The sequence below is a fragment of the Coloeus monedula genome (genome assembly GCF_965178545.1).
Source record: "Coloeus monedula genome assembly, chromosome: 15".
Lineage (NCBI taxonomy): Eukaryota > Metazoa > Chordata > Aves > Passeriformes > Corvidae > Coloeus > Coloeus monedula.
This window is the reverse complement of record NC_138795.1, coordinates 3,894,906-3,917,790: the sequence shown is the minus strand read 5'-3', so window position 1 is coordinate 3,917,790 and position 22,885 is coordinate 3,894,906. Positions and strand designations below refer to the sequence as shown.

Sequence of the window (22,885 nt, the reverse complement as noted above, 5' to 3'; positions counted from 1 at the left end):
CTGTGAATCCAAAAGTATTTAGCACCTGTTTGATTAAAGCCAAGGCTTCCTGACAGTTTCACTGCCTGGGTATAGAAGGGCTCAGTAGAAGACTTGAAAGCAGGTTAAAAATCTGTCAAATGCCACTAAAAATGTCACTTGAACCTTAGCAACAGGGAGCACTTATTTACAGACGCAGTCCCAGTTAAACACACGGATTCAGAGTGTTCCGCCAAGCCGCCTGAGGAACAAAAGACTCTGAAGGTTTGGGAACCTATTTACATTGCACCAGCTATGCCTGAAAGTACAGTAGGTCCTTTCCTCTCGCAGATATTTTAGAAAATGATACTTAAAATATAGAATCTGTCCCCATTTCCCTGTCTGTCTCACACCACCAGCCTTTGTGCCATCCCCAAATTGCTCCTGCCTAGGAGCAGGTCTGCACCTCTGCTCTTTTAGTAGCTGTAATTTTGCAGGAGTGGGTTCTGCCTGTAACCTGTTTCTCATCCCTTTCACAGGTTCAAAAGGGCAAGAATACTTGGGGGATTTTTGGGGGGTCGTGGGAGCTAAGCATTGTCCTTAGGGTAGACTTCAGAACTGTGGGAGCTGCAGAGCAAAAGGTGCTGCTTTACAGGTGCTGCCTTTAACAAAAAAGGCACCACCATTAGACAAATGAAATTCATCAGAAATCATCGAAATTCACCTGAAATCATCGAAATTCACCCCAAGCAAATGTGCTGTTGTCTGATCCACCACAGTAGTCTAAAGGGTATATTTTGATCCTTGAATGGATATATTGCATAGTGCATGGACTCACTTCTCCTGGCACATCCAGAAGGCCACAGCATGGCTGTGTGGGTATGGAGGTCACATTTTTACCTACAAGAGATGAGATTCTTCACAGGGAGAAGCATCGAAATAATTATGCTGCTGTGATTGTTTCTATAAATTACAGGGAGCATGTATGAATATTTCAGACAGATCTGGCACATCTTCAGGATATATTGCCCTGATGTGTCTTGTGGAACAGCATTTCTGGAAGCCAGACACTTTTCCCTGAGCATGTGCAGGTGTAATTACTGAAGCTGCTCCCCACATGTCACAGCTGCTGCTTTTTGCCTGTGCAGGCTCTGCAGAGTTGGAGGGGGCTACACCTTTCTGGGTTAAATATGAACTTTGCCACTGCCTCCTCCAGCCAAGATCTCTCCAGACCATCCTCACCAGCCTTCCCAGCCCCAACCTGGCATCTTTTGACAGGTTTCCTCCTGCCTGGTGCCACATGCTGCTCCCTGCCCCAGACAGTGATGTCCTTTGGGCAGGACCAACCTCCCCTGATGAGTGGAAAGCACCTTCTCACCAAAGTCTGGCATGTGTTACACCAGAGAAAAACTTTTCCACTTCAACTGCTGGGTTCAGCACTGGGTCTGGCACTGGACCCCGGCAACCCAGATTTTCCCTGACTACCACAATGCCTGTCTGATGTCCAGCAGATCCATTCCTTCTCTCTCTCACCTACAGACACTTCAGGGAGACTCAAGTCTGCAACAATAAAATGGTGACTGGGGAACACCTGAGCCACTCAGGTACCCCCCAGGCAAGCCACAAAAGTGACACCCAGAAATCCCCAGGTTTCAGACACTTGCACAGCCTCCAGCCATTCAGCACCCACAGCCTCCCCACCCTGGGTTACAGCTCCAGATTATCCTGCCTCTGATAACAGCATGGAAAAATCCCACAGCTGGCTAAGCTCATGCTGTGGGACAGGTTGCTCAGTCCTTAGCTACTTCTGGAAGAACAGTTAGAAAGAGGATTTGGTCTGCAATCCTGCCACTGATCTGCTGTAATCCACTTCATTATGGTCTTTTAATCTGCAAACTCAGATGCAGCATATGGCTAACAACCATTTGGCTAAAGGAAAATCCTCTGTGTGCAGCAGCAGGGCAGAGATCCTACAAGAGAGCTGGAGATGGACTTGGACAAGAGCTTGGAGTGATAGGACAAGGGGGAATGGAAAGGCTTAAAGCAGAAGGAGGGTAGGTTTAGATTAAATATTAGGGAGAAATTTTTTAGTGTGAGGTCCTGGCACAAATTTCCCAGAGAAGCTGTGGCTGCTCCATCCCTGGAAGTGCCCAAGGCCTGGCTGGACGGTGCCTGAAGCCACAGCGGAAGATGTCTCTGCCTGTGGCAGAGGGGTTGGACCAAAATGATTTTTAAGGTCTCTTCCATCTCCAAAAATTCTATGATTTTGTAATCTGCAGATAAGCAAAGGCAGTGCCACATCTCAGGGTGCTGCCTGTTACAGTCCTGAGCACCATAAGGTCTGTGTGCTGACACCAGGGCAGGATTTGGCCATTATACAACATCCTCTCTCACTTACTTGTGTAATTTCTTGTTTTACATTTCCCATTACTGGTTTTCCTCAGTATCGATTTCATATTCTCTGGAAGAATCAAAACTGAGGCTGGAAAATTTTCTTAGCAGATATGCTACTTCTCAGCATAAATAACACATTGATAAATGAATGGCAAATCATTTAATACACTTTTCTAAACACTCCTGGGGTTTGTCACATTTTTAATTAACAAATAACTGCTGTTAAACTGGGAAATAACGATTAGTTTTAGCTCTTCCATGAAATGACTCTAATCACTCCAAAATGCCTGCTAGACACAATTCAGGCTGCAGTTTTCATCTCTGGCTTTCTTTTGGCCACAGTGTGGCCAATAATTATTTGCACTGAGCCACATGCCTGGAGAAACCAATGCAACACAAATGGAAGCTCTGCCTCTTACCCGGTGCCTGAAGGCCTCATTTGAACTGAGCAATAAAGCAAACAAAGCCACTGATATGACTAAAACATCTCAGTATCAAAATGTATCCATGTGTTTATGAACTTATTGAATAGAGCTTGATCCAGGTAATGCCAGTGTTTTCCTGAACTAATAAGACCGTGTGCAGAACTTTGTACCCTGCAGGTGAAGGCTAACATGGTTTCACATTACTTATGCAATGAATTAAATGTGTTGGCCCCACTACAAGGGCAGATGTTGACACACAGGAGCAAGTCCAACAGAGGCAGGCAGGCTGCCCAGGGGCACAGGGCATTCCAGGAAACCTAGAGGAGCTGGGCTTCTTCACCCTGGAGAATAGATGGCTGCTGGGATCACACTGCTATCTGCAGCTCCTGATGGGGTTAGAGATAAGGGAGAGCCAGAGGCTTCTCTAAGCTGTTATGGCAAAAGGATTAAATTCTGTACGAATGTGAGGAGTTGTTCCTTGCCATGATGATGATCAAGCACAGAAAGCAGAGAGGCCATGCATGTCCTTCCTCAGTGCTATTGAAAACCCAGCTGAGAAAGAAAGGCCTTGGGCACTCTGACCTGCCTTTCACTTTGGCCTTCCTTTGAGCAAGGTTTGAGCCAGAGACCTCTGGAGAGCTCTTACAACCTGAGTTATTTTACTTATATTGTACTTATATAATTCTCTCTCCTATAAGTAGTTGTTATTAATAAAAAGACCACAATATTTCTCTATGGCCCAGGAGAGTCTTCTCAGAATTTTCCTACAGCCGTTATACTAAAGGGTCACAAGTAAGCTTTACAAAGAGCTCCCAGAATGTTTTTACAAGGGATGACCAGTACTATGCACAACAGAAAGAGTGGATTGTAATCTTTGTTAAAACAAACCCACATGCTAAACCATCCAAATTGTAGGACATTATTAGCTCTCAATGATATTAAAGTCTCCTCACTTCTGCAGGAGCCCAGCACTTTGCCACCACAACCCTTCCCTAGAGGAGCATCAGCATTCAAATCTCCAGAAAAGTTATCTGCACCACAGAAAATCAGCTGCCAAAACATCATCCACTTCCTGACTGTGCTGCAGCCTGGACCAGATGTGGGTCTCAGCAGCAGCAGCAGCTCTGAGGACACCCCTCCACTCCTCACCTCCCCAGCTCATGCTGTGCTCCAGCTCTGAGAAGTTTCTGGATGATAAGGACAACAGGTCTGGGCTCCATTGCAGAAGGCAGGAGTTACTCATGAGACAGCAGGAAAATGCTACAATGAACATCAGAAAAAGGAGGCAGCAAACAACACAATTTGGCTGGACACTGACCCAGGTTATTGCTCTTTGAAGTGAACGTACTGCAGGGAAGGTGAGCTGGAGGTAACACAGGGGTATTAACCTGCAGCTGATCAGAGGAACAGGAAATCATTGGTTTAATCAGTTTCCCTAACACTTCAGTGATCTCAGCTCTGCATCACTGAGCACTCGTCTCATCTTTGCCACAGCCCAAGCAGGAACGACAAGGAGCTGGCTGCCGGGAAGTGGCAGCTGACCCAGGATTGACACCATTCATGGCTGCCCGGCAGGACAAAGTCAGACAACTTCACTGCTAGGGCTGGGAAAGTCTCCTTCAGGAGCTGAGCTCAGGAGAAAAATCTTCCAAAGGTAGAAAAAAAAAAGGTAAAATTCAATAGATTTTTATCTGCAATGAGACATTATTTATAGTTCAACGCACAGTTAAAATAGAACGAATAAGCATGTTCAGCTATGAAAGCAAATTGCTTTGAGGTTATATAAACCAGGGGAATAGCTGAACACATTCTCAAACTACCAGTCATGTAGCAGCACTCACATCACCAGAATAGCACACAGCAGGGGGACTGTGGCTGTGTCCCTCGGATTTCAGGCAGCTCCGTGACCCACCAAGGAGTGGCACTGCCGAGAGAGGCTGAGAGGCAGAAGTAAGATATTTTAACTGACTGACAGGCAGGGCTGGGAAAAGTGATCTGGTGTGGCTGGGATGAACAATTGCTGCATGTTGAGCAGCACAGAGGAAAGTGAAGGCCTCAAGGAAGATCGTTTGATCCTTGGACAGCTGCATTGCAGAGTTTGTTTACAGAGGCAAAACCATCCCGGATGTGACTGCAGCACAGAATCTGTGGCCAGGCTGGCTGGGGAGCCAGGTTATTGTCTCACATGAAGCACAGGGATCATCTCTTCACAGTGAGCTGCCAAGTCTCATTAATTTATCATAGGGACATGCCTCCAGTGCTCACTCCCCTCAGTTCTGCTCTGTAAGATTGACAGATATGTCTATAGATCACAAAGTGTTCTTGACAAGAGGGTAATTAACCTTCAATGTTTACATCTCCTTCCTCTTGGTAAGTAACACACAATTTGGGGATTCGGGCAGGTCTGGCTGTAAATTAGTTAGTTTCCTTTCATGCTCTTGATCAGAGCCCAGAAGGAGTGGACTTTCCTGAGCTCTACATGGAGCAGTAGGTAACCAAGGAAAAATTTCCTTGGGTAAATGGCCAAAGCCTTGGACTCAGGGCTTTTGGACCAGCACCAGCTCTGCAATCATCCATAAGTCTGTAACTCCACAGCCCTTTGGGTCTGGATCTGGGATTTGCTTCATGCAAGCTGAGGCTCTGCCAGCTTGGGGGAACCAGGGGTGAAGAAGTTTATACACAGATAGTGACATGTAGCAGAGGACTTGTTGTAAAGGGGGGTTTAAGTTAGATAAACATTTCAGAAGTATGTGCCCGTGCACAAATCCCATATTGGAGGAAGCAACCAGGAGTGCCACCATAACCTGCAGGCATCACTGTGCCCCAAGGAAGATTGGGGTATCACATCCCCATGCAAACCTTTTTTTCCACGTGACACCACAGGATGAGGTGATGCAGAACAGAAGCAAGCAGAGCACCAGACAAAACATGCTCCCAGGTCTCACCTTATCAACGAACAAACCAGCAAAAATGCACAGGAAGAGCAATGTTTGGAAAAGACAAGCGAAGGTGCGTGCTTTCCTGTATAGGAATAAAACCAGGAACGCGTGGGATATGGGATGAATGAGGGTTGGGTTTTTAAGAATGATTTTGTAAATAAAACAGCAACAAGAGAGAGGTGCAATAGGCTGAGAATGAAAATTCCCTGCTCTTCCTGGTGGGAACAGCAGGGAGCAGAGGGCGAGAGGCAGGATATATCATGGTGCTATAGCTTGAACACATGGCTGGGAGAGGATAGACTGGATGGGAAGAATTTCTATAGCTGAGGGATTATTAGCATCATAACCACTGAACACATCTTCATTATTAACATCAAAAGAAAGGGCAACAATTTCATTTATTCTGCAGAGCTGAGCTTTAATGAGACCACTGGCTGATTCTTTGCATCTGGGCATGGGTGAAGCACAGTTGGTGCTGACAGAAAGGAACACGATGCCAAATTACAAGATTTTACCATTTTACAGTAAAAGTGAGGTAGGCAGCAGGAATTCTACCATCTTTGAACTATTGCAGTAGCAAAGTAACCCAGTTATTTACTTATTATGTTATACATGCATGACAACTGCTATATTATACATGATCACAGGACCCCTACGTCCCCCGGTTTGGGCACTGCCCCATTTGCAACCTGACAAAACATTCTTATCTCAGGAGAGCTGAATGCACTGATCTCTGCAAAGGCTTTGTGTGCCTCCTGCCTCCTCTTCTGGTCTTGAAATGGGTTATTCTGCACTTTCCTGCTGCTGTCAGTGGAGGTTGTTTGTGAATGCTTCCATAGCAAAGAAATATTTCTGCTACTTGTCTCATATTTTGCATCATTTTGCCATCCTTCTCTTTCTACTTTGGAATGCAGCCTGTGGAGAACAGCAATATTAGAAAGCCTGTGTTAAATCCCTGCCAAATAAAATATCAGCAGAAGGTATATGCATCACTTACGTCCAATCGTGCACTGCCTGCTCAGCATTGGGCTGACACTGGTTGGGATGCTGCCACAGACAGCAATGGGAGTTCAGGCTGCTTCTTCATTTGCCTTCCTTCTTAGTCACTGGGGTGGCTGCTGTTCCCAAGGCCCTGAGTGCCCCACGTTCTCTGAGCAAGGGAAAGTCTGCCATTAGGGACTCAGTGTGACCATTTTCCCAAAGGGACACAAGTGCTGGGAATGTACATAAAAATCCCAACTGATGCAAGTGAAGGAGAGTTCATCTGAGTTAACCACCAACAATGAAGTGGTTTTACTGTCTCTGACTATTATAAACCTATCAGTCAACAAACCTCTGCCATCTGAATGTGCTGCATCATTTGAATTTCCACTCCAGATACTTTCTTCAGCTATTTTCTTTTCTCTGCTAAATCTTCATGATTTACCCGCAAGCACAAATAGCAAGTGGAGAGGGAGAAAAGGAGGATAAATTGGAAAAGCACAGGGAGAGGCCAGGGGCTAGGGAACTGTCACTCAGAAAGCATGTTCTTTCCATCGGAATGACACTTTATAGGCACAGATCCCACATTCACTGGTGTAAGTGGAACCATCTGTGCCACAGATCTGCTCCAGCACTTGGTCAGGGGGCCCTGACTGGCCATCCTCAGCAATGGCCCTGGGGCACAGGCTGCAGCCCAGCTTTAAGGGGAACAGCAAGAAAGAGCTCAAAGCAATACATCCAAACATTCCTCATCCTTCAGGGGGCTTGAACAAAATTAATGCTTTACTTCTACGCATGAAAAATAGGCAGGAAGCAGCACACTGTATGAACACTCATTCTTCGCAGTTTCACGTTATGTTTAAAATCATGGGGCCTCACCTCAGCTGGTGAAAATCTGGAAACCCCTCCTGGGCTGTGTGGATGTCTGCCAGCTGGAGACAGGCTCCTTCCACTGCTGCTCTCTGCTTTTTGCCTCTCTACTCGTTGATCCGCGGAGAGCACGCAACCAGAGCCCAGGGCATGGCAAAGAATCAAATAAAACTGTATCAAACATTAAATTACAGCAAGAGAATGAACATGTCTGAGTGTGAACATATTGATGGATCAAATGGGTGCATACCAGGGCTATATATTTCTTTAAACACAGAGGCCCAAGGAAATTTTTTAAGTTCCCAAACTATTTTCTTTGCCAACTGTCAGTTAAATAGGATGGTGCAACTGATACAATAAATTTGAATAATTATTTCTGGAATTTTTTTTTTTTTTTTTGAGGAACATATGGTTATAAAAATGCTTTAAAAATCATTTAAATATTCTTCTGAAATGAATATTTAAAAATCAGTGGGATGAGCCTTGTCACTCTCCAGCATCCTTCAAGAGAGTGACAGAGTGTCTGAGCCCATCCACATGCCTCACTAACAAATCCAGTACATTAAAAAAATAGCAAAACCAAGGAAAATTATCAGCAGACATAATTTTGAAAGGCACTGATTTTTTTGATAGTGTTTGAATGAAGTTTAGGTACAGCCACACTCAAGGAAAAGTTGTGGGTTTTTATTTTTCGTGTTTCAGATGGGTGAGTGCTGATAAAAGGTGAAAAAAAATTCCCAGCTCAGTATGGAAAGAGTAAGTATTGTTTTCTACATTCCACTTCTCAATCAAAATTTAAATGATTCGCCTCATTCTTCCCCCTCTTTGTGTTGCAAGAAAAATGACTGTAGGCTCAGAAAACATTGATAACGCTATAAAGATAAGTCAGACAAACAAGGAAAGAGAGAGGACATTTATATTTTTAAAACACTGCCTCTGTGATATGTTCTGGTACATTTACAGGTCACAGATCCTGAGGCTGGATCGTCATCAGTGTGAAACACGTCAAAGTCGGTCCAGCCTTGGCAGCTCCGGCCCCGCTCCTCGGAGCCGAGGGCTGAGCTGCGAGGCAGCGTCTGCAGTGGCACCAGCTGCATTTCAGCACTACATTTGAGATGCCTCCTGTTGCAGCCACAGCAGGCACTGCAAAGTCATTTCTCCCTTGGCTGCATCCTTGACTGAGGATATAAGGCCTCTTCTGTTCATGGCAAGAGTGCAGAAATAAGAGTCCAGTGAAGCAGGACTAAGTCCGTGCTTGCATCTGAGCCTTTCAGTGCCTCTTTCCAGGTTAAGAACCAAGCTTTCATAGCATGACTGCGGAATGGTTTTTGAGGCAAACTTGATGATTTTGTAGCTGCTCAGGCAACTCAAGGTGAGTAAGAAAGCCCCAGGGCTCTGCAGCATCACGCACCTGAGCAGGGATGGAGCAGCAGGCTGAGCAGCACCAAAGCAACTGTCGCCTACACAGAGATGACTACTGAGGATATTTGCAGTTTGGCAAGCACTGAGCTCATAAGGTGATTGGGGACTCTTCTTGATCAAGGAGGTTGGACTAGATGACCTTCAGTGGTCCCTTCCAACTTTAACTATTCTGTGATCTCTCGCTGTTTCCCACCACAGAAACCTCTATCCATCCATGTCTCCAGCCATTCCTCTATTTATGCCCAAGTAGTCACCCAGCTCAGTCCACTGTGCCTTGAAACCACCTTTCAAGCCTCTTATTGGCACTTGAAACCTGGTATTGTTCTACCTCTCTCCTAAGCCACGAAAATTCAATCTTCCCTCTTGAATCTACTTGTCTTTGCCTGATCATTGCCTCCCCATCACAGAATGGTTTCGTTTGGAGAAGACCTTTAAGATCATCAAGTCCAAACATTACCACTGCCAAGGCCACCACTGAACCATGTCCTGAGGCACCACATCTACACATCTTTTAAATCCCTCTAGGGTCCGTGACTCAACCACTTCCCTAAGCAGCCTCCTCCAGTGCTTGACAACCCTTTCCACGAATAAATTTTTCCTAATAGCTGATCTAAAGCTCCCTTGATGCAACTTGAGGCCATTTCCAACACAAAGCAGAAAGAAATCATCTAAGTAACACACACTCAGTGAGTACCACGGAACAGCTGAAAAACAACTCCAAGGGACAGAAAACCACACTGTCCCTGAGAAGACTGCCCTATTTTTATAGTTATATTGCTTCATAAAACACCCCCTGAGCCTGGGGGATATTTAAACTCCAATGTCAGGATTTTCCCATTTCCTGGCCCAGTTTCAGTGATTTATTCCATTATGTACTCCTGCATGAAACCTACTGGTGAGTGCTGCATGGAAACTTCTGTCCTCTAACCCCTTTGGCTGCTTCCCTGGATGGCTCTGACAATCTCAACTTCGTGCTTCCTTGAATTCTTGTTTGCCTTTGGTGTCATCAGACAATGAGCTCCACACAGGAGGCTTTGGCTGTGCCAAGATAATGCCATTGAGTTGGCTCTTGACAGCTTTACTGCAAAGGCTTGCAAAAGCCAGCAGTCAGAGCACAGCCCAAGTGAAAGGCTGCCAAAGTCCACAAGAAAAAAAATTATTCAGGTCTTATCCCTGAGGATAACCAAGTAACACTTAAACAAGAGTAAAACAGCATGTTCTGCAAAAACACCTGAGCAGAAAGTGGCAAAAAGGTTATATAAACCAAAAGGACGTTTACTTTAGGACACAGACCCAAGAAAAGCACAATAAGCCATTGTTAGTTACAAATCATCTTGAAAATGGACACTAATGGCACAGAGGTACTATGGCCTCATTCCCTGGTACAATACCCCCAATATCTCCAAGTCAGGAACATTTGCCTTCAGCCTATTCTTCTAGCCTGACAATTCAAAGAGTGACTTTCCAAACTGATCCAAATAATTGTGTTATTCTCTGGTGAACTACAATGGGACATTGAACCAGGGAGGCACTAACTGTAGCCCAGAAGAATCCCTGAAATATTAGACTTGCAATAGCTTTGGTGACCTCGTGTGGAGGTAGTGGCACTGGTACAGCCAACAGATGAAGGGCAGCCCCGAGGTCCCCCTGCCTCCCTGCCATCCTTGCAGACCACCAAAATGACAATAAATATACCACCAGGTCCTGAGTCTTTGGCCTCAAAAAGGTAGGCAAAATGACTCTCAGGCAGAATTGTTTTCCTATGGCTTGTTATATATTTGGTTAAAACTGGTCACAAGTGAACCTCTGCATCTTTTTCCTTCCTGAATGACTTTAGAAAGCAGCTCAGTGATGCACCAGGGCTGCTCTCACCTCAGGGGTGATCGCTGCCCACGAGTCCTGGAGATATTCTGTTGCATTAATAAATTAAGATATTGCATGAGTGGACACTTCTGTTGTCTGTGACCCTGAATGGCTGAATGGAGCTCAAGATTCCCCTCCTGTAGTTTACACCATAAAACAGTACTTGACATTGTGGACAAATTCAGTGAAGGCAGGCTGGGATCCCCTTTCCTGGCAGCAGCTGCTGTCTCTGCCACAGGCAGTGGGAATGAGGACAGGGCACCTCTTGCCCAGACAGCCAATTTCCCTTTCTAACCCAAACAAAAAAGTGCTCTCCTTGAGAGTAAATCACCACCTACATCCTTGGCGTTTCCCCATGGAGGAGGTGGGCCATGCTCTGGAGGTAAATGTCTCCTTGCACTGACTGTAAAGAGGGAGTCTGCGATCAGGTCATACAGAGATATCATGGTTTGATAAGATTAACACTGATAAGAAGACTGAGGGCTAAGGAAAGGAGCTGAGAGCTCCAAGGGGAGCCCAGGCCCTCACCAGTGCAGGGATGGCACTGACACATGGCAGGGAAATTTTGGGTAGTGGAGAACATCAATAGAAAAACAGACATCCCCTACTTGAAGTACCATGACAGGGAGGAGATGGGGCAAAAGGGAAGAGATGTGGCATTGGGACAGAGAAATGTTGCCAAGTCAGTTTATTGAACAAGTGTTTCAGGAGCTAAGGAAACAAGGCAGACTGAAGGGATGTTACTAGGGAAGGTCAGCCCATGGGAAGTCACATGGAAGGGAGTTTGTCTTCCTGGGCTGGAGTCCAGAACAGACTTAGCATTCAGTCAAGCTCATGATGTTGAGAGTAGTCCTGCTTTCCCTGGTGAGAAAAGGAGAGAGGAGAATTAGACGTGGCTGACGCCCCTTTCCTCATTTCACTGGCCCGAGCGTTGGCTTAGGGTTGACTGGAGATAAAGAACAGTCTCAAAAACCCAAATACCCCCTTTCATTATTCTCATTTAAGGAAAGATGAATGTTTTCATTCATTTGCTACAATCCAGTTGGTTCAGTGAAGTAATTTCCACACGCCCTTGTGAGCTTGTGGAACAGATTGAGTGCTGGTGAAAATCAATGAAGTACTTCTAAAGTTCACAAACAGGAAGCCAAGTACAGATCACAGAAATGGGCACTTCTCATTTTCCCTTACAATGCAAAAAATCTAGAAATGTCCAGTATGTGCCACAAGCAGTCAGACAAAAAGGAATTATGAGAGAGCCCTGCATTCACAGCAGGCACGGGAATTGTTCAGGAAAGGAAAGGTTTCACTCCTATACGTACAGGTAGGCGTTGCAGAAAGCACATCTGTTGCTGTAGGTTTTGCCATCAGAGCCACAGTGGGGCATATATTCCATGGTGCAGATAGGAGAGACTTCTTTGAAATCCTTGCAAAGGGCCTGCACACAGGAAATAGATACGAATCTCTCAGGCAGAGAGCAAACTGTGACCCCCCAGCACAAGGAAAGACACACCACTGAGAAATGAAACTGGCTGTAACATCATCATAACCGAGTGTCCTCCTGATGGCAGATGTGATCTTGTACTGTTCCTGCTCACTGCCACTGTCTTTTCCTGCTTTATTACAGAGCAGTGGGATGCATGTTGGCTGTTTTATGAGCAGTGTGAAATTCCCAAGGGATCTCCTCAGGTGTCAACACCACCATTCCCCAGTTTGTAGCCCAGAGCAGAAGGCAGTCCCCCCATGTGCATAACAGACACTGAAATTCACTCTTTATTCCCATCCCTTCCCACTCACTCTTGTAATATCCTCTTCACAGAGTCCGTTCTTTCTCTTGCCAAGGTTGGTCCGATGCTCCCTGGAGGGAGGAGAGATTGTTATTAACCACAACCTTCCCTGTTGCAGCCTCAGATCAAGAGCAATCCTCACTCCCATGGAGTCACAGAGATTTCCAGATCACCCAGCTCAGCACCACCTGCCCAGCACTGACACACACATGCCCTTAGAGACCAGACACTGTGCCCAGTTGATGCACCTCTTCTGTGGGGTTGAACGCCCGTGTCAAACACCAACCAAGGCGAGCAGGAAAACGGGGGCAGACTGACAAAACCCCTTCAGTGCAAGGTTTCAGAGAGAGCCCTTGCAGATTACTTGGCTCCCACAGAGCCAAACTCTGAATCCCCCAGGGAGGAAGACGAGCACTTACAGGTTGTGGGCACACAGGGTGCACTCGCTGGCGTAGGTGACACCGTCGGTGCCGCACACGGGGTCGTAGATCATGGTGCAGGCCATCAGCTCCCTGCCATCCTTCAGCGTGGACGTGGGGTACTGGCTGCAGTTCAGCTGGGGAAATCAAGGACAGCAAAAGCTGTGCCATGGGCTCTACTCCGTGCAAGGGAGCCCCAACACTACCCCCCTGCTTATGCCACTGCCTAAATCTGCCTACACCAGACCCTAAAAGGATCTGCCAGATGACAAATTACGGTTATATATTAAGTCTTTCTTCATGGAAAACTAGCAATTTCCTTTCACAGCCTTCCCTGGAGAAGACTGAATCAAGGCTGGAAGGTAGACATTACTCATTGAGCTCTGCATTTATCACGCTGCCCCTATACCTTACTGAACCCACCAGGATATTACAAAAGGCAGCTCAGAAATAATCTGTAAATCAAAATGGCACAATTTATGCACTCCCTCCAAGGGGGCTGACTGTGACCAAGGTGTTTTTCATGGCCCACAAGAATGGAGGGGAGATGTGCTGACAGGTCTTTTGTTGCAATGGGACGGTTCCGAGCGCTGAAACCTGCCAGCAGGACTGACAGCAGTGGAAGCTGATTTACGTCAGCTGAGGAGCTGGCCTTGTGTTTTAGCACTCCCAGTTTCTCCAGTGTGAACTCTTCTTTCCTGATTTATGTATCTCACCCAGCCTGAGCACAGAGCGTACTCAGGAAACAAAGGAATGACATTTCATAGTTTGTTTGTATAGAAATGAAATATCTGACTCGGGATGTTGACTCTTTCAAACACATGCTAATGAGGTGGCTTTGTTCTTCTATTCCCCAGTGAGAGTAAATGGTTTAGAGCTGGCCAAATATAGTTAATCTGGTATTTTTACAAGATTCATGTTGGTATATATTAGGTTACATTGCATTTACAAAAAAAAAAAACAACACAAAACCAAAACCAGAGGTGGGTTTGAATCCCTTGATACCTTAGGTATCAGCATTCAAAACACAGGCAACTTTCTATTCTTTGCAGAACATCCTTTTGTAAAACACAAGCATCGAGAAGGCACAGGGTTCCCTGGGCTCTCTGCATCCCCTGCCCATATTGCCAAAACATTCTGCTAAGTTCCTGCAGAGTGCTGTGGGAAAAGGATTCTCTGTGCAAAGCCTTAAACCATTTATTCTGCCTGTCTCATAACTCAATCCTCACCTGTCCTCTCCTCTTTCTTTTCCTGAGTGCATGCAGGAAGTGCACAATGTTCCTGCTGATGGGAGGGTGGCATTCACCCACAGAAGGAAGGGCAGCACAAGTGTGACCCCCGTGGAGGCTGCACCACCCAAACCACCCAGCATTTGCTCAGGTTGTGCAGTTGGCACCTCCTCAAACTCTTCCTTCAGGTTTCACTTACTTGGTGAGCTTCTTCTATGCACCTTCCATCGTGCTTCTTGGCAACCTGGGTTCCGTATTCCCTGGAAGAGGAAGCAGAGTTAAAAATGCTCAACAAATAACTCTGTGGGGTTCTCAGGGGGGTGACCTGCAGGGCTCACATGTTGTGGGCACACAGGGCACAGTCGTTGCTGTAGGTGACACCGTCTGTCCCGCAGATCTCGCGCAGGATGAAGGGACAGGCTCCGATGGCCTCGCCGGCTTTGGTACCGCTCAGGTACGTGCTGCAGTCAACCTGGGGAGGTAAAACAGCAATGCTGTTGTGTCCCATCTACAGTCTGCCCACTCTGATCCTCTAGATTTTTAAAGGCCTTTGGCAGGGGAAAATCAGAGGGTTTTTAAAGTTTAGACTTGCATTAGAAATTAATTATGTAATTGTAGTTTGGTATTTTCTGCTAGCAGAGGGAAGAAAGGAACAACTGGCAAAAAATATCATTTTCAAGAGTAGAACATATACAAGTTTAAATCAGGCATTCATAAAATCATAAAGATTGGGAAAGACCTCTAAAATCATCGAGTCCAACTGTTAACCCAGAACCACCGTGTTCACCACCAAACCATGTCCCCCAAGGGCCACATCCACGTGCCTTTTGAGCACTTCCAAGGAATACTGATTCCACCAATTCTCTGGTGAGACTATTCCAACTACTGACAAGACTTTCACAGAAGATTTTTTTTTTCCTGATGTCTAAACTAAACATCCCCTAACTCAGCCTGAGGAATCTGAAAATATTTGACATTAAGTGCAGCTTGAGATAGTTTACTATATCCGAGACTGTTTCAGCATATCCAAGAGCAGCAAGAACTGTTTCACCAGCTTCTGTTGCAAAAATATTTACAATATATAGAATCTAATAGTTTAAATATTTGAGGATCAATAGACAAACACCTATTGGAAATCAGTCTACATTAGCCAAGCATCACTGACACTTCACTGTCATTTTGCAGTCTCCCCAGTGCAGTGTCTCTTATTATCCATATTTCCCACGTGGTCCAAGAACAAATTAAAGCAAAGACCACATTTTAACAACGTGCCTTTTCTACAGAAAATATATTGAGTCCCTCAGGATGCATGAAATTATTTTTGGTGCTTCAGAGCTGCTCTGCATAAGCAGAATAAATGCGTTAAGATATTATCAGCACATATACTGTGCAGGATAATAAAGCTATTTCTGTACACATACCTGAGAGCAGATTTGTCCTGGCTGACCAGAGTACAAGGAATTTTTTAACCTGCCTGTCCAGTGCAATGGAAATCCTAGCACTGAATAAATACACAGATATCTGACACAGCCTTCTGCCTCCTCTCCTACTGTGCTAAAATGGGCTGCATGGTTCTTGGGCTGCCTCTGATGATTTCTGTTCAGAGATTGGCAGTACTGGGACATTTTGTTTCTCAAGGCCCAGCCTGTCCCTATCTTCTCTTGCCCTCCTGTACAGCACATTGGCAGCTGTGAGCAGCTGAGGAGAAGCAAAGCATCAGCATGAACCCTGTGCATCACTCTCCCCCATGCCTGGATGCACTGAGCTCAGCCAGAGTCTTCCTGGAGGTTGCAGAGAAAGTAGATGGTGCTTATTTTAGAGCTAAAAGAACACTTACAGGAGTGCTTTCTGCCTTGCATCTTCCATCATGGCTTTTCTTAACATCAGTCCCGTGTTGTCTGAAAGGGAGAGGTTGGGGTTAGCATGTTCACCACCTGAGCCCTGGGACCTCCAAATGCAACAGAAAACAAACCAAACCCAGAGCCAATATATATGGTAAAGGAGGCACCTGATTGCCTGATGAACCAGCTCCTCCCCATCATTAGAAAGTGGAATTCTAAGTGGTAACAGACCCATCAGGTCTCCCCACTGTGTGCTATATAACAGCTCCATTCACTCTTTCCCCTGCCCATATATCACAGCTCTCACAGAGCGCTCAGACTGAGAGCTGGCTCTCCCACAGCTCCCCCAAGGAGCAAAAAGAGCATCAGGGAACAAAATCCAGGTGACAAGGGCTTCAGGAGGTTGAAAGAGGAACACAGATTTGTGAGTACCAAAAGAAAAGCCATCTGGAGCATTACCCCTGGCTTGCCACTCCAGAAGAGAGTCCTGTGTACAATACTTACACGTTGTGGGCACAGATGCTGCAGTCGTTGTCATAAGTGAACCCATCTGTGCCACACACTGGGAGCAGGATCCTGGGGCAGCGGACCAGGTCTTTGCCACCCTTCACCTTTCTGGCCGGGAATTTACTGCAATCGAGCTACAAAAAAGCAGCAGCATCAAACCCGAGGAAGATCTTGTTCTCCAACAAAAAAAATTCCATCATAACCTCCTGCCATGTCTCTAATGCTGGGATGCTGAGACAACACACCAGTGCTAGGACTCAGTTCTTGCAAAACCAGGCTGAGTCAGCTCTGCCTGAACCCTCTCACATACAGGGGGAGCTGCACAGCACTACACAGTGTGTGAGGTGCCAAATCCCTGGATTAAGCACCTTGGTCAATCCCAACTACAAGATACGTCAGAAAAGAAGAAAAATTTAAAACATAGCCCCTTTTTAATTGTGCAGTGAAAGGACTTGGACTTTGCATTTGAAGGGCATCATCAAAGGAAGATCAAAGCCCAATCTGAACAACTTCCACATTTGTGTGTTAGCATGTCCTACACAGCAGCTCTGGGACTTCTCAGCTGACACACTCTGATCAAAACTTCAGGTGTGCTCCACATTTCAGAATATGTCCCCACCCCAAAGACTGCCGTAGGTGTGAATTCATCATGAGAGCTCTGTGCATAGCTCTCATCCAACCCGTTTGCCAGGGCTCTTGGGCAGGGAGGGCCCAGAGGACACCTGCCTCAGGACAGGTGGGATTTGTAGGCATCCTCGACACAAGGAGCTGACAGGACTTAAAGACATGTGGAGAAAGCCAGGCTTGAGGCCAGCTCATTTTCAGAGTAGATGTCACCTCAGGGAACCCTTCAGTTGATGCAGCTACGAGTAGTAAGCCTTATGTTGAACGCTTACCTCGGCAGTCTTCTGTCTGCACTGTCCACTGTGCCTTTTGCCAACATGGGTCCTTTGTTCCCTGGAACAAAGAAGAGGGAAACAATAAAATAAATGCTTAACCTCTTGGGCACAGTCATGTGCAAAATGAAGCGAACCATGGCTTCAGACTCTATAGAAAGTGTTCAGATTGGCTACTTTACTCATTAAAAAGCTCATCCCATCTTCTCATAACATGCAATTTAAAGCAATATTCTGAATTGTTCCTTCCTCTGCCCAGCCCACAGACTCATGCAAGGAGGTGCCTTATGACTCTTCATGAGCACACAGAAGGCACCAGAAAGAAACTCAAGGTAAATCCAAAACCATCCCATTTCTAAGAGACTTGAAGAAACAGGCAGGAGCAGAAATGCAGCAGGACAGGTCTCAGGAGTGCCCATCATGGCTGGGCACTCAGAAGGAGCTCTCTGGGTATGGCACTCACACGTTGTGGGCACAGATCGCGCACTCGTTGTCGTATGTGTTGCCATCTGTGCCGCAAACTGGATTCAGGTCCCTTGGACAGGCTACCAATGTTTTGCCGTCTTTAGTGGTTTGTGTTCGGTACCTGGTGCAGTCAACCTGGCAAAATAAGGACAAATAGCTCTGGTGGAGCCCTTGCTATGCAAGAAAAGTTGATTCAAAACCTTTTTGTTCTGTGCCTCAGCCTCCAATGTTTCTGCAACAGGACAAAGGCCTGATACACTGAAGCAAAATTTCCAATCAGAAATGAAATTTTTGAATATTTTCCTACTTCTCCAGGAGTCAAGGAAAAGAACTATTTAGGAGAAGGGAACCTTCAGGCAGAAAAACATGTACAAAAATTTGGGCCTAGTCTCATTTAAAAAAAAAAAAATCTTGAATTTGGTAAGAAACACTTTTCAAAAGCTGTAAATCTGAATAATATTGATTTGGTTTGTGCTGGTTTTCTCCAAACTTTACCAGCTCTGTGATTACTTCTTACTTCAGATCCCCTGTAGTTCATCACAGGATTTGAAAGGATAGGAAAGAATTGTTATCTATCAGGTGGAGAAAGGACTTCCTGCATCCAGAATTTTAGTGCTGAAATACAGAAGCTTCTCTTTCTGAGGCATCAGACTGTTGGCCTCAGACAAAGATACAATAAACTATGCTCTATAAATATTTATGGTTAGTGCTCTTATGAGTCTCACTACATCTGTGAACACAACCAGCATGGGAGTTTTGAATCCCTGCTGCTGAGGGTGGGAACGTTTGTGGTCTCCAGAGAGAAAACTGCCGACCTGCACAGCATGTTGGCAAGAGAAATCTTGTGCCCCTCCACCTTCTCCTGGGGACACAAGTCAGCTCCTCATCCCATATCCACCTCCTTCCTTTTTCCTCAGTTTGGTGTGGTAAGCATGGGGTGACCTTCTCTCTGGAGCAGGGAGGAGGCCAAATCCACCCCCACCATGCAGAAAAGCAAATAATGGACTGGGACCCTCATACACCTTGTCCTGTGGACCTCTTGCAGCTTTCTAGGGAAGTCTGCAAGGTCCTTAGGATTTTATTAGCAGCCCTAAGAGGTGGATTTTTGACTTCTATTGCACTTACAGCGACAGATTCCTTGCAGGGCCCCTCATGTATTTTGGTAACATTGGTGTCGTGTTCTCTGAAAGGAAGAAAAGCTTTGGTTAGGGAGCATTGAGAATAACTTTCCCCATGACACTGCAGGTACTGGTACAACAAAGTAGGGTCCCACCCTCCCTGTGGGACATTACAACTGCTTGAATTCTCTGAATGTGCCCTGCAGATGGCAGCTGCTAACGAACAGTATTCCCATCTCCCATGGGAATTAAGTGACAGGAGTAATTAGGTGTTACAAGCAACATTTGATCTGTTCTGGGCTCTGCTCTGGTTCTTTTTGTGATTCCCTTCACGAGCACAGACAAAAAAATGGGGAAGAGAACTCAAGCTGGCTGAAGAACCACAAGCAGCCAGCAGCAAGAAGACCTACAGGGACACCTGCCTTAAAACTGGTATTTTACAGAAGCACTTCTGAGACCCTCAACTTGCTGACTGTCCAGAAGGACATTCCATGCACAAGACTTACGCGTTGTAGGCGCAGATCCCACAGTCGTTGTTATAAGTGAAGCTATCTGAGCCACAGACTGGTTTAAATATCCTTGGGCACGCTACTACGACATGATCGTCTACTACAGCTCTTCGGTAATTACTGCAATCAACCTGTAAAAATAGCAGGAATAGAGAAAAAAAAAACAAACCACATTTTTGATATAAAGTTATAACACTGTTACATAGTCTTTTTACTCTCCCTCAGACTTTGGGGACAAATCCAGCATCAAACTAATTTCACTGTCAAAAGTAGACACCAGAAATTCTGTGGGAATTCTCTCCCAATGGAAAAAAATAGTATGTTAAGAAGGACTGTGATTTGGGTTTTGTGAGGTCCTTCATAAGATCCTGCTGGAGCTATCCAGGTGGTGAGATCCAACCTTCAGCCAACGTATTATTTGTGTTTTATTCCCAATTAGAGAGGCTAGAAGTCTGAGGTAGAAAATAACAGACATGGTATGAGATAACCCATAAAAATCCTCCTAGCTTTGGTTATCATCAGATTTTATTTCCTTTTGGGTTGTGCAGACCAGCTGTGCACATTCTGTCCTCTTTCTGCACAGTGTTTGAACTGTCCCCATTGCAGACTTTGTCTTACCACGATAGGTTTTGGGTCGCATTCTCCATCGTGTTCCTTCTCCACGCTGGCGCTGTGCTCCCTGGAAGAAAGCAGACCTCTGTCAGGGATCATGGAACAGCATCACCTCAAGGCTGGTGGTGCTGGCACCCAGCTGCAAAGGCACATTCTCCTCTGCCCAGGCCACCCTTGGAGAACAAAGCTGCCACCCCTGCCTGGCACCCCGTGCCCTGAGGCCTCTGCGGGGTTCCCAGCAATACTCACACGTTGTGGAGGCAGATCCCACAGTCGTTGCTGTACGTGTTGCCGTCAGTGCCACAGACAGGTTGCAAGTTCCTTGGGCAAGCTACCCAAGACCTCCCATCCTTGGTAATGCCACTGGAGTACTGGCTGCAATCAAGCTGTGAAGGCAGCCCAGAATCAGCCCAGATTTTGGCTCCCTCACTGAATGAAACCCCCCCAGCATCCTCCCACCACCTCCGTGCCTGCAGCTCCTGCTGGGAGGCAAATTAGAGGCATTATTGGGAATCTGCTCAGGCAGTCAGGAGGAGGGAATCTTCCCTACAGAAGTTTCTGATTATGCACTCCTGCCGGGGTCCAGGGAGGCAGGATGGCTGTGGGTGAGACAGTGCCTAATGAAGGCGGCGGTAATTGGGAGCCCCTCGGCTCCGCAGTGGATCCTTGCAGATCGTGCTGCACTCTGGTGAGTTACGGGAGGCTCGGAGCTGCGTGGGAGGAACCTGCAGACAAATCCATGGCTCAGGCCCTGCTGGTTTTCTCTCTGTGATATAGGTGTAGAAATATATGCAAGGAACACAGTTCTCTGGGTCTTGCTGTATGGAAGCAATTATCAGAGTCACAGTGTTCGATGCTTTTTAGTGTGTCTTCCTAAGACAGGTTTCCTCAAGAGGAGGCAAACTGCTGCCTTTGGCTGGGAGTAACTAAATTATGTCTAAGAGTTAATATAATAAGAGTGTACAATTACTTCTTGCTTTTTCATTTCATTTAATGAACCAAAAATATTGCAAAAAATGGGGATCTTTTACTTTCTTGTGAAACTGGGGACATCATTCAACCATGCACTGGCAAATATTATTTTAACAGCAAAGATTTCACAAGATTTAACCCATGTGCTTCTCAAGTAGCTACATACTGTTTCTACCTTACCAGAAGCCTGAATAGAACATAATAAATAGATCTTTAGCTCACCTGAACTCCAAAGGCAGTACCTGAAAGAAAAAAATTGTGACGGAAAAAAAAATTAATTACTGACATGCAGAGAACACATACGTAAATATTTTCATGGAATGAGTAAAATTTGGTAATTAGTCAACATCAATTCATTTTTTTTCAGAAAATATGGAGTTTTACATTATTCCAGTAAATGGCCATAGGATGTACTAAAAGTTACTAAATAGTTTTATTGCATTTCTGAGAGGAGATAAAACATGTGAGAGCACATATGTTTATCCACCTCTAAAATGTTACAGGTAAGCGATACAGATACTTTCAATTCCATAGTCCTGGATTTTAACCTCTTCTAAGAGACTTTTATATTTGACTTTCAAAAGTTTGGACATGCATGTTCAAGATAATTATCGCCACCAGCACTGTCCATCTCCAAGTACATCATTCTCAGCTGCCAGGAGAGCACAGTAAACTCCCAGTGCAATCCTAGAGGTTAAAGTTTGCATTCATCTTGCTCACATGGGCAGTGATGCCATTTCTTACAGTTTTGTTTTGCCTTTATGCACAGGATTACCATGTGCAAGCCCCTATCCTGCCCTAGAACTGCTCCTACAAACCAAGAAGGTAGCAGTTGTATGATGTTTGCTGAAACCTCAAACTTGAAACCTAATTTCTTTGCTGTGCTCTCTCAGGAAGGCTATTTCTTCATGGAACGAGATTCTCCTCCATGTTGCAAGACCCAAAGGCTTTTACTGAAATGAAAACTCAACTCTGATTCAGCCAGATCGATCTTTGCAGTACCCCAGGAAATACTCACCCAAACAGCAGCAAAGGGCAAGAGCTGCCCTCACAAAACCTCCTGTCAGCTTCATGGCAGCCAGGAACACCCCTCCAGTGCAGCCTGCCTGCTCTCTGTGCGGGAGAGGAAGATTGCAGGGAGGAGCAGGAATATATAGCGCACCACGCTATCAAGTGGTCCCACCTCATTAGGTAATGCTCCCAGCCTGTCATCACCATTCGAAGCCAAAAACGTGTTTACCCGGCTCTGGATGTCTGGCTAATGATTGATACCAGTGTGTGTGCCAGGAAGGGGATTTCAGGTGGCTCGAGGGAGTGGGGACCGTGCCAGGACCCCTCTCCTCCCGCACACTCTGCCCAGCCCTGGGCTGCCCCTCGCACGGCTGCAGCACATCGTAGGCTCACATCTCCCCTGTGCCTACCAAAATGCAATTAGGACTTTCTCCTCATCTATAATTTTCGACTGAGCTGTCAACTGATATCCAAATCCCCCATTATTTAGCCTCAGAGCATGATTTTGTACTCCTCACTGCTGTATTTCAGCCCAGAAGGTCACCCTGTGCTCTGCAGGAGGAAACCTGCTCTTCTTCTGTTTCAAAAACCCAGCAGTGCTCTGCTCCGCATGCCAACTTTTCCTGTAATACAGCAAGGAGCAAAAATACTAAGTTTGGTCCTAAAAATC

At 45.8% G+C, this 22,885-nt stretch overlaps 1 protein-coding gene across 1 annotated transcript; it reads right to left on the bottom strand.

Annotated features, from left to right (window-relative positions):
- Nucleotides 1-11,667: 11,667 nt before the first annotated feature.
- On the bottom strand, nucleotides 11,668-22,277 carry LOC309578476 (ovoinhibitor-like; the record flags this gene model as incomplete). Its single annotated transcript, XM_082291146.1, has 16 exons — nucleotides 11,668-11,713; nucleotides 12,172-12,287; nucleotides 12,647-12,707; nucleotides 13,056-13,192; nucleotides 14,484-14,544; nucleotides 14,623-14,756; nucleotides 16,122-16,182; nucleotides 16,630-16,766; nucleotides 17,529-17,589; nucleotides 17,992-18,128; nucleotides 19,119-19,176; nucleotides 19,618-19,751; nucleotides 20,239-20,299; nucleotides 20,482-20,618; nucleotides 21,427-21,446; nucleotides 22,223-22,277. 16 exons carry the CDS (start codon nucleotides 22,275-22,277, stop codon nucleotides 11,668-11,670), a joined length of 1,416 nt encoding a protein of 471 aa, XP_082147272.1.
- Nucleotides 22,278-22,885: the final 608 nt, after the last annotated feature.